Source organism: Vipera ursinii (genome assembly GCF_947247035.1).
Source record: "Vipera ursinii genome assembly, chromosome: 1".
Taxonomy (NCBI): domain Eukaryota; kingdom Metazoa; phylum Chordata; class Lepidosauria; order Squamata; family Viperidae; genus Vipera; species Vipera ursinii.
The window spans coordinates 341,699,329-341,711,975 of NC_139512.1; the positions used below are offsets into that span (position 1 = coordinate 341,699,329).

At 42.5% G+C, this 12,647-nt stretch overlaps 1 protein-coding gene across 1 annotated transcript in view; it reads right to left on the minus strand.

Annotated features, from left to right (window-relative positions):
• RABEP1 (rabaptin, RAB GTPase binding effector protein 1) overlaps positions 1-1,598 on the minus strand; it is a 59,070-nt gene extending 57,472 nt beyond the window's left edge. The window contains exon 1 of the mRNA XM_083372674.1: positions 1,475-1,598. Coding sequence (XP_083228800.1) covers positions 1,475-1,517 — 43 coding nt within the window. The 5' untranslated portion in view covers positions 1,518-1,598. The remainder of the gene's footprint in view (positions 1-1,474) is intronic.
• Positions 1,599-12,647: the final 11,049 nt, after the last annotated feature.

Here is a 12,647-nt window from a genome sequence, read left to right on the forward strand (position 1 = left end):
TATAAACCTGTTGACAAAATTAATCCACGTTACTGATAAAGTAGTCTCAACCTTACCACAGCTGATACCACACTTAGTATTACTATTTAACATCTCAAGGATGGAGGAAGTGGTTGCTGTGCAGAAGAAACGAACAGTAATATAAAAACTGTTTTGGTGACAGTTCAAGTAAGTGGTTGGATAGGCGTGAAGGAGGATCAGAGGTAAAAAGAGACCATTAAAGTCAGAAAAGTAAATGTTGAGGGGCTCTGAGAATGAGGGTGAAGCTATAAGCAGAAAAGATAACAACTGGAACAAATCTTGCTTTGCAATGAAGTAAGAAGGGGGAAAAAAGGAACACATTGTGGCTGAATTTATTGTTGTTGTTGTTAGTTGCGAAGTCGTGTCCGACCTATCGCCACCCTATGGACAATGTTCCTCCAGGCCTTCCTGTCCTCTACCATCTTCTGGAGTCCATTTAAGCTCACGCCTACTGCTTCAGTGACTCCGTCCAGCCACCTCATTCTCTGTCGTCCCCTTCTTCTATTGCCCTCAATCTTTCCCAGCATTAGGCTCTTCTCCAGTGAGTCCTTCCTCCTCATTAGGTGGCCAAAGTATTTGAGTTTTAGCTTCAGGATCTGGCCTTCTAAAGAGCTGAATTTATAGCCTGCCACTAAGTTAACAATAAATTGGCTGGCTTCACACGTCCCAAAGAACTCTACTTGCAGCCAGTGCACACAACTCCAAGCTGGAGAAAGCTAAAGTAGAGGGGGGTTAGTGGGGGGAAAGAGAATGAGCAAAAAAAATAAATAAAATAGTTTGGGGTAAGACTCCTCACAAAGATAAAGAAGGGAGACAACTGTGTGGAAGAGAGGAGAAGGATCCTTGTGATTGGGAGACTGGAGGGAAAGAAATCCCGGAGTCCCTTGAGAAGGAGAGGTGGGCTGGTTGATGGGACAGAGACGAGAGGCGGCAGAGATGGGTGGCTGAAGCCAGAAGCCATTGTGAGAAGCGATGGTGGCTAAGGAGGTGGGGACATTGGGGCCAAGGAGAAGAGAAGAGACCCGGGGGAGGGGAGGGGGAGAGCAGGAGGCCGAGGGGGCTGGCAGGAAGGCAGCGGAGCCAGAGAGGGAGAGAAATGGCGAAGGAGGGCGACAACGAAGGTAGTAGAAAAACGGAGGGATTAAGTCAGGGTGGGCACGGGGAAGGTAACGTAAGAAGCGGCCGTGGGAAGCGAACGGGCGGATAAAGCGGGGCTCCGCTCCTTCCAAGCCCACCACCCCTCCCTGCTTCCTTCCTTCCTTCCTTCCTTCCTTCCTTCCTTCCTTCCTTCCTTCCTTCCTTCCTTCCTTCCTTCCCTCGCTCTCTCTGCGGCCTGCATTCCTCGCCGCTTCCCACGGCCCCCCCCCCACCTTTGCTTCCCTTAGGTCGAGGCAGGATTAGCAGGCCGCGCCGGCGCCCGCTCCCCCCCCCCACCCGGCCTTCCCTTCCTCACCCTCTGTCGACTCCGAAGCCGGGGTCTCCCCGGGCTGGGCCATGACCGAGCCAGCTCGTCCCCGTCACGCCGAGGCCGGGTCCGCTACGTCAGGAGACGAAGCCGAACGCATCTTGACAGGCGAAGGGGGCGGGGAATCGGCGGCGGGAAGGAGGGAGCGCGAGCGCCCACGCATGCGCCCGCTGGCGCCGAAGGCTGTTGCGGCGGCGGCGGTGGGGGGGAGGGGGAGGGGGAGGGGGGAGGGGGGAGGGGGGCGGGTAATGTGCTTTGGGAATAGAGCAGGGGTCTTCAAACTTGGCCCTTTTATGACTTGTGGACTTCAACTCCCAGAATTCCTCAGCCAGCAAAGCTGGCTGAGGAATTCTGGGACTTGAAGTCCACAAGTCATAAAAGGGCCAAGTTTGAAGACCCCTGGAATAGAGCCTAGTGGAGAAATAGAAGCTGCCGCAGCTCCCCGCTGTCAGGGTGATGGAAGCGGCTGCCGAGTTGGGGGGAAAACTGAATTAAAAAGTGGGGATGAAGATTCAGTGTCTCGTTGGGGTGATGTGTTTGGAATAGTAGTTCACATTGGCTTGATCCGCACGTTAAATTAATGGCTTAGTGCACGGGTAGGCAACCTCGGCTCCTTTATGACTCATGGACTACAACTCCCAGAATTCCTGAGTCAGCTATGCTGACTCAGGAATTCTGGGAGTTGAAGTCCATGAGTCATAAAAGAGCCGAGGTTGCCTACCCCTGGCTTAGTGCAATGCTGGACAAACATTTTGTAGCTAGGGGCCAGACTGCTTTTTTTTGAATTAATCTCTCACGGTGATGATGCAGTGCTGCTGCTGGAGTTGGGAGACGGCAGACCTAGACATTATTGTTATTGATATTGTTGTTATTGTTATTTGGGGGTCCTTGGGGTTAACTAAGAAAAATAAAGCGAATGTGGTTGTTCTCAACTAGAGATAAGTTTATCACAGATGGCAGTCAGAAATCTCAGTGGGAGTTGGAACGTAGGAAATGAATAAATAAACAATGTGGGACCTAGATAAGTTGTCAAAAGGTTAATTAAAATAAATTCTGTTAGAACAGTGGAACAGTCTACCTAAATACAAAGATTGTGGGTAGTCTGCCTCTGAAATTTTGGAAGAGCCTGGATGTCATCCCTGGGGACAGTTTGATTGACGTTCCTGCACACTGCAGAATCTGGGCTAGATGATCCATGTAATTCATTTCTACTCTACAATTCTGTGTTTTTATGATTTAACATCCTTCAAAAATAATAAGTACAATAATAGTTTATCTGTAAACATATTCCTGTCCTTCATGGGTATTTTCCTGTTATGGTGAAACCAATTTCTTTGAGTGAGTAATTGGTCGGACTTAAAATATGAAAAACTGAGGATTGCTGGCCTAATTTACCCCTGGAATGGCTGCGGCTGCATTGGCTCTTGAAGGCAAATAGTTTTGGGAGGGATAGTAAGGGCTATAGGCCACATGATCAGGAAATTTTAATGTGTTTGAGCAACATGGTGGAACTAAGGTAACATACGACATACGACCGACAATCTTTGCTGGCATCGTGAGTTTCTAGTTGTTTTGGAACTGTTGGTGAGACTGTTAAAAGTCGTTGGCACTGTTTGAATTTGTTCTACCAGCAGCAAGATCTGACTGCTGGCCCAGTGATGGATTGTATTGCAAATCAGGGCTGTTTCCAGAGGAGGCAGAGGAGTAGAGGACCTGGAGCTTATGGAGCAAAGGAACTGGATGAGGCTGTCGGCAGGCCCAGAGGAAGAGAGAGAGGCTTTTGGAGGAGTTGGTGGCGGCGGCAGCGTGCTCCAGGGGCGAAAAGAAGCAAGGCCTCTTTAAGGAAAAGGTGGAAGAGTCAGGATCAGAAAAAGGAAAGAAGGCGAGGTTGTCAGAATACAAGCGAATTTGAGGGCTAATCCACATGGAGCCCCATTTCCATCTGTCCTGTGTGCCAACGTTCACTCCCTAGAGACTAAAATGGACAATGTGAAATTTGAGCGGGCCACGAACAAGAAGTATATATCAGAGGTGGTGACCCTTTGAGAGCTGTATGCAACGAAATTTCATTTTGATGTATGCCGATTGGTGTACATTCAAAGTGACAATAAAGTTATCATCATTATTTATATTTGTTTTCTTCTGAAACCATGGAAAATCAGGCTGACCTGGATGATTTGCCCCAAATTTTAGAGATGCAGTTGAGGCCCCAGGGTCTCTAAAATAGTCCAGGCAGCATCCTTGTGTTCAATGAAGTTACCACAGACAAGTATATATCAGAGTTTAGCAGCAGCAAATCTGAACACATATGTCATGCCAAACCACTGTAGGAAGACACCCCCCAGAGAAAGAAATATTTTGGGGAATATTAAAAAGGCAGAATATTATATTTCCCCAAAGAAATAATAGAAAATCTTAGGCAGAAGCCACCCTCAAGTCTCTCTGCCCCAAGAGAAACCAGCTCTGTAGAAATGCAGATTTGATCATCCTTTCAGAAAAACGAGCCAGGAAGCTTGGAGCTGATGGGAGTACAAAGACAAAGACCCCCTAGAACCAACAATCCCTCACCCAAAAAATCCAACACAGGACATAGCCATCAGCCACAGCCCCAGGGAAGCAGGACATAATCTTTTAAGACATAATAGGATTAACTCACCACCATTAGAATACCAGAAGGGCACACTGAACCTCAGGTCAAAGTTCACGCCACATGAACAGGAACAATTCCAAACACAAAAGCTCAAGAAGGTTAAAAAAAAACAACCCACCACTCCCAGCTCCTTGTGGTCAGCTGTCCCAGAGCCATATTTCTGTCTGGTTCTGCAACTCAAAAAACAATCTTTTCTAAAGCAGTCTCCATTCTGTTTATTCCTGGCTTGGACTGGACCCTGATGAAGATTTTTCTTTCAACACCACCTTTCACAAATGCTTAGATAAAGATAGATATGAGTTTGCGGTTGTATAGTTAAGGAAGGCAACCCTGAAATGTTGGCATCCTAGCTAGTAAATTCTTTATTTTGTCTTGATGGTTAAACATGCCTCCCGCACAAGGAAGGATGAGATAGAAAGATTTAAGAAAGGGTAGTTGGGATTCAGTTAGGCTGAACATCATGTTCTTAAATGCAATAGAAGTCTAATTATAAATTGAAAAATATAGATATCTGTTTTCTCTGCATGCTGATGTCACAGTAATTAGAACTATATTATCAACATAGAAATGCTATTTTTTGTTTTAGAAGCAAAAAGATTATGAGTAGTTGGCTTGCATGCATAATCATAGATCCATTGCATTATTTGTAACAGTACGTTATTCTGCAAATTTGGTATGGAAAATTTATCTTTCTGAGGAGTAATCCCAAGTGATATCTAAGACAGCAGATAGGTCCTTGTTATTGCATGCACTGTAGTGCCAAGAGGAAGAAATGATTTAGTGCAATTTTTATTTTAACGCAATACTATTAATATATCTGCTCCATATGTATTTACTTATTTTCTCCTCCTAGCATATTAAAATTGTGATTTAGATGGCAACGCCTGAAGTGGTTTTATGGACATTATCCAGGATTTTGTGAGGGCTGTCTACACCCCTGAGATCTCAAGTGAAAGACTATTTCTGTTAAGTAGGATATAGAGGATTGTGTTTGGAGAACAGCTTAAAACATGAGTATGCCTGCACATAGGTAAGAGCTAAAGTTTGAGCTTATTATGTAAGCCGTAAAGGTGGTGAAGCACAATCACTTCCATACTTTTACTCCATTGGCAAAATGTTGACCAACTGTATTATTTAAGGTGTCCCAGATCTTTTATATAAGGATTGGCCAGAAGAAGAAACAAGCTATTACAGTCTTGGTAAAATAGCTCTTATCTGATCCAAGCTGGAAACTAGAGATGGACTCTATTGGGTTATCATTGAAGGTTTTTTTTTAGTTGTAGATCTCAAGGAAGAGGACCAAGTTCTCTATAGTGTTGCTCTGCCATTTGTGCATTGGGTCCCTGCCCTCCCTGGGAAGAGATTAAAAGTTGGATCCAGGTTGTAGTCAGTGCTTCTCTGAAGGAAGAGGACATTCCAGCCATTCCACAAGAAGGCTGGCCTGGATCCCATGGAAAGAACAACTTTAATCTTATATACACCCACCTTTTCTTGAAGAGGCTTGGGAGAAAGTAGTAGGGCTCTACCAGTTTGAATTCAGACCTGACCATGAGTAATAGTTACATAAATTACTTATCTTAGATGTGAAAGGAGGAAGCATTACATCTTGTGCTCCTCAGCAGTTTTTGATAATGTCAGCCAGTGTTTTTCTGGTTGGTTCCAATCAACTTCTACATTCCACTTTTCATTCATTCCATTTGAAGATTAGTGTTATATTTTTATCACAATCCAGTACTTTTTGCTGGTACCGAGCCCAAGAAACATGTTCTTTTTCCTCTTTGTATCCACCATGATTGAAATCTAGAGCTAATATCTATGAATTTTCTGACCTCAGTTGTCTTAATCTTAGTTTAAGAAATTTTTGGGGTTTACATAACACACTGAACTATTAGCTTGTAAAGACATAAGCTAGGTTATTCTACAAATTATGAGAATTTCATCTGCATTTCTACAAGGAACACAATTAAATTCCACTGAGGATTTTTTTTTCCATTTCCAATTCAGTCAAAGGAATTAAATCTTTAGGGTCTCCCATATCTGAATGTTAACCTGGCAAGCCTATTTTCTAAAATGTGAACTTGGGCATAGTTTTATTGTTGTTGTTGTTGTGCTGGTAATTCCAGATTCAAAATAGTATTAATAAGAAAGATGCTAATTGTACAGTGTAGTTTTTCAACCAAGGTTTGAATAAATCAAGTCTGTCAATTTACAACTTTGGAGCTGTATCCCACAAATGCCCCAAAACAATGTCAGCTCTTTTTTATCCCCTTCTCTAATGAAATCAGAAATAAAAATGATGCATGTACGTTGCTAAGCAAAGACATATTTATTAGCATCTTTCTTATTAATACTATTTTGTTGTGGAAACTTAGGTAAGCTGCAGGATTCTCCTGAGAGGCTGGTGTATACATTTTTAACTGCCAAGGATCATTCCAGCAACAGCTCCATAAATTTGGTTTTTATCCTGAAACAATAGTTTGCTTGCAATCATAAATTAACTTAACCTATCCCGCCTCCCAGATATTATATGTGATTGAAAATCTTTGCAAAAAAACATTTAGAGATGTAATTTCCCTCCTCTTGTCTAAAAGGTTCCATGTGGATGCATGTTCTGAATAGATGGAAAGCAGATGAGACACCTCCCCAAATGCTGAAAACAAATGTACTAGTAGTTAATGTTCCTTGCATTGACTATGTTGAAATAGATTCAAAACTCATGATCTCATTTGAAAACTGTCTGTATTATGAGTCCTGAAAGCACTCTTTCATTCCTCTGTAAGAAGTGTTCACTGAAGACTTTGATATTTCATGAACCTGAAAATTTTGTTTCTTCCTGCAAAAAATATTGATGGAAACTAATTATTAAAAAAATAACAGGACTCAGATTTTAGGTTAGGTTGGAGAAGCATTTGTGGTGAAGTTCCCATGTTAGCAAAATCTGCTAGTACACCATGAGAATTTTTTAAAAAAAACTATGTTTAATGGTACATAGACTGAAAAAGGAATCTGTTCTTATCTCTGTGATTTATTTCTTTGGATTTGTTTTTTTCCAGCTAGTGGTTATTTCTGAAATGGCAGTGAATGGAAATGGAAAATTCCTTCTCTCCCCAATACTGTACAGGCATAAGAGAACTGCCCACTTTGAAAAGAACCTACTGACTATAGTACGGCAAGAACAGTTTTCGAAATTTGCCCCTTTGCATAAAGGACACGTAGAGTCGAAACATTACTAGATGTTGTATAAACAGCAGAAACAGAGAACCCACATTCCCATACTTAACAATGAGTTGTTTTCTTCCAGGCAGCTTATTAAAAAAAAATATTTAGCCTAACTGCTGAACAAAAACTGAACTGGTGAAGAATCTCAAATGGGCTCACAGAGGACTATCTAGAGCGCATCCTGGAGTCTCACAAAATGACTTGTTGCCAGTTTTAATTTCAGTTTCTGCAAATTAAAAAGTAAGTAAAGCAGTAAATCTCCAGTTGAATTGGCTTAATATATTGTGTGAATACAGTGTAATGTATTGGCCTTTTGTATATGTTGAAAGTGTTTGCTCTTGTTGCACTGCTTGCTAATTGCTTGCATTCAATTGCTAAGTACCTGCAAAGAACTGGCTACACAACATACACCATAAGTTGAATTCAAATATCACACTACCTAGGACTTGTTCTTAGCTTATTTGTTCAATAAAGTACCATTCACTTTGTTCATACTAACTAATGGCTACAAAAGATATTTGAAAAATCAGATTAGCTAGGATCAGGACTAGGCAAACTTGGCTCTTTTATGACTCGTGGACTTTAACTCCCAGAATTCCTGAGCCAGCTGTGCTGGGTCAGGAATTCTAGGAGTTGAAGTCCACGAGTCATAAAAGAGCCAAGGTTGCCTACCCTTGAGCTAAGTCAAAGAACACAATAAGCCAAGCTTAACAAAGCACTTGATAATTTAGCTTGATCTATAAACCCAACTGCGCTGTCTTGTACTTACATTATTTTTCATAGTTAAATAATAATGTTTGATTAGTCATTTTTAATGCATCAAACCTCTTGTTAAACATTCATTTCAAAGGAGGAGGAAGAAGAGGAGTCACCACATAGTAAAGGGGGTATTGTACGGCTGGAATGGGTGCAAAAGTGATGTTGCATTTTGTGTAATTTTAAACAGCACAATGGTTTTGGAATGTTTGGTGACTTGTTGCCAAAACAAAACTTGATGTATAAACACTATTCTTAAGATCTTTCTCTTTTAAAGAGGAGAAAAAATATATGTTCCATGTGCCTTTCAGAAAATCAAATAGATATTGCCAAATTGAATAAATGCTGCATCTGAGTTTCCCCAAAGGAGAAGAAACAAGACTGAGAATGTGTTCCAACCCTGCTTCCTGGGAGTCGTCTTTTATAGACAATATATGAGTTACTTCTCATTACAGCTAGCATAGTTCTTGATTCCTTCTCCTCCTTTAGAGAGATAAATGACACTCTGTGACACATGTATACATTTTGTTTGATCTTTTAAAGTATTATAATAAGAGGACCTCTCCAACTACCTTTACTTGACTCTAATTTGTATAAAAGTTTCATTTATTATCTATAAAAATGTAGACAAAAATGGAAGTGACTATTTTGTGGAGAAAATGAACTTTACTGCACAAGCCTTTGCATGATTAGTTAGTAGATCTCATTTGATTTAATAGCTCTTATTTTTGCATGGTCATATTATAACTCAGAGAAGATTCAAGTGTTTTTATCCCTCTGTTAGAATCCTCATAGCAGTTTCCTCTTTAACAAGGTCCAGGTCAAGCTACACGTCTGCAGAATATTTTTATTTTTCTACTTCTATCAGCATGATGTAATCATGATGGACTTTTACCCATGTCAGACTCTGTCTTTCTCTAGTATTACTCTTGGAATTAAGATTGCCGGAAGAAATATCAACAACCTAAGATATGCAGATGATACCACTCTAATGGCAGAAAGTGAAGAAGAACTAAAGAGCCTCTTGTTGCGGGTGAAAGGAGAGTGAAAGGAGAGTGCAAAAATTGGGTTGAAACTAAACATTAAGAAAACTAAGATCATGGCATCCTGCCCTCTCAATTCCTGGCAAATAGATGGGGAAGAAATGGAGGTAGTGACAGATTTTATTTTCCTGGGCTCCAAGATCACTGCAGATGGAGACTGTAGCCAAGAAATTAAAAGACGCTTGCTCCTCGGGAGGAAAGCCATGGCAAATCTAAACAGCACACTAAAAAGCAGAGACATCACCCTGTCAACAAAAGTGCGTATAGTCAAGGCTATGGTCTTCCCAGTTGCAATGTATGGCAGTGAAAGTTGGACCATAAGAAAAGCTGAGTGCCAAAGAATTGAGGCCTTTGAGCTATGGTGCTGGAGAAGTCTCCTGCGAGTCCCTTGGACTGCAAGGCAATCAAACCGGTCAGTCCTAAAGGAGATCAACCCTGACTGCTCTTTAGAAGGCCAGATCCTGAAGTTGAAACTCAAATACTTTGGCCACCTAATGAGAAGGAAGGACTCACTGGAGAAGAACCTAATGCTGGGAAAGATTGAGGGCAAGAGAAGAAGGGGACGACAGAGAATGAGGTAGCTGGATGGAGTCACTGAAGCAGTAGGTGTGAGCTTAAATGGACTCCAGAAGATGGTAGAGGACAGGAAGGCCTGGAGGAACATTGTCCGTAGGGTCGCGATGGGTTGGACACGACTTCGCAGCTAACAACAAGTATTACTCTAGATGTTTCTTCTGCAACTTCATCTGCCAGGACTACTCTATAAACTTGAAAAGCCCTTCCAGAGAGTATAGAGCAGGGGTGTCAAACTCAATTCCATTGAGGGCCGCATCAGCATTGTGGTTGCCCTCAGGGGGCCGGGTAGGTATGGCCAGGGTGGGCCTGGCCTACTGGGTGGGCGCAGCTGGAGTGCGTATGGCCTACTGGGTGGGCATGGCCAGCTCTACATCATTGGCATCAAGGGTGCCTATGGGGGCCTGGGCAGGAGTGGGAGAGATCTGAGGGTCTCTGACAGAAGGAGGGTCTCTGGGCCAGGGCCAAGGCAGTGGGGACCGTTCCCTCACTGTTTCCAGGATGGCTTCAGGGGCCACATGAAACCACTTCGCGGGCCGGATCTGGCCCCCGGGGCCTTGTGTTTGACATGTCTGGTATAGAGTATACAGCATACAGAGAATGGCCACTCAGGTGAAATCTAAACCAGGACCATTGTCACCCATTAATTTCAAGTAGCTAAGACCTTATTTGAGATACATGAAAATGATATAAGAGTATTCATGCACTATTTATCATTAAGGAATCCTTGGATGAAATAAACCAAAGCACACTTAATGTTCCTGGGAGAAAACTTTGGTCTCAGATAGTTAATGATTTCACAATTTTTCCTGCTATTATTGATAATGTCAAACACATTGAAGCTTCTGCTCAACTACTGGTAGGCAAGGGATTCAAATATAAGCAAGGAAACGATGTTACTCAGCTCTCTGATCTCATTCTTACAGTTAAAGAGCCAGCTGCTTTATCAAGCGTGGATGAAGAAAAGCAGGAAGATGATACCAAACTAGAGTTGAGTTTGTCAATTTTAAATAAGTGGTTGCAGCCCACAACTGAATGATTAGATCGGAGATGGATCCTTTTCAGAAATGCAGCATGCTTTAGTGGAGCAACGAATGCCAACAGATGTGATGTAAAAAAGATAACAATTAAAGAAGAACACAAACTAACTTTATAATTACAGAATGAAACCATAGATTATAACATTGGACGTACTGAAGGATATTTTTGAACTATGGACACGGAACTTAATTTTAATAGTGTCAACAGAGGCATCGCTTGCCACAGTCATCTCGCCACAGGACAACTTGCTGCAGAACAATTCAACAATTCAATTATTTAAAATAATTTCAAAATTATTTAAATTGTCATCCACATTTTATTTTGTCCCTTCTTTGGCGTCCCTTCTTTAATGATTCCATTAGACTATTTCTTCAATATTAATGTAACTCTTGTCCCACGGTGAGTTGTCCTTTGGTGAGTTGGCCATGATGAGTTGTCTCGCAGAGTTGGCTGCAGCAAGCTTGATGTGGGGAGTTGGCCTTGGCAAGCTGGCTGTGGTGAGTTGTCGTAGACCCATCCAAAACACATTATGGAAGAGGAACAAGTTTTATCTGACAAGATTGGGATTTTGTTGAAAGTAGATTTACAAATAACACGCTACCAGAACAACATAAAAAAAGATGATGCACTGAACAAGAAAAGAAACTGGCTGATGTCTTAATAATTAAAGGAAATATACAAACAATAAACCAAGAGAGTGACCGGGATAATTTTCCTGTGTTGGAAAAAGACTTGTTAATGTTATGAAGAATGTTATGAGAAGGGGCAAAGAAAAATGGAAAAGAGGCTTCGTCTCAATCCTGCCAAGACTGAGTGGCTGTGCATACCGGCATCTCGGGTTAACCAGACTATTCCATCATTAACGATGGGGGGTGAGGTGTTACCCCCCGTTGATAGGGCTCGCAACTTGGGTGTCCTCCTGGATTCGCGGCTCAGTTTTGAAGACCATATAGGAGCCGTGACTAGGGGGGCTTTTGCCCAGGTTCGCCTGGTGCGCCAGTTGCGACCCTACCTGGACCGAGATGCACTACGCACAGTCACTCATGCGCTCGTGACCTCCCGTTTAGACTACTGCAACGCTCTCTACATGGGGCTGCCCTTGAGGACCACTCGGAGGCTTCAGCTGGTGCAAAATGCAGCCGCACGAGTTGTGATGGGGGTTTCCCGTTACTCCCATGTAACACCTCTGCTCCGTGAGCTGCATTGGCTTCCGGTTGCCCTCCGGGTGAGATTCAAGGTGCTGGTGATGACCTATAAAGCCCTAAATGGCTTGGGTCCAGGATATCTGAGGGAACACCTGCTGCCGGCATCAAGTTCTCTTCGTCCTGTGCGCTCCCACAGGGAGGGCCTTCTCAGGGTGCCGCTGGTAAAAGAATGCCGGCGGATAACACCCAGGGGGAGGGCCTTCTCAGTGGGTGCGCCTGCCCTTTGGAACCAGCTGCCCGTGGAGCTTAGGACTGCCCCCGACCTTCGATCATTTGGCCGAGACCTGAAGACCTGGCTCTTCGAGCTTTCCGGCCCAGGCTGAGTTTTAATTGGGGTTTTAACTGGGGTTTTATATGTTTTATATTTTTTCAGGGATTTAGTTTAATCTTTTTAATTGTTCTTAATTTTTGTATTGATGTTTTTATGCCCTGTAAACCGCCCTGAGTCCTATGGGAAAGGGCGGTATATAAATTAAATTAAATCAAGTTGTACAACATTAATGTAAGATTAAAACAATCAGACGTAAAAGGAAAAAATATAAAGTTGATTTATTTGATCAAGATTAAAATAGATATGTTGCTATCCCTGATGACCCTGGTGGACTTTTGCTGACACCAAGACTGAAACGATAATGCTTTGTGGATTTGTTTATAGATAAGAGATGGGATATGGG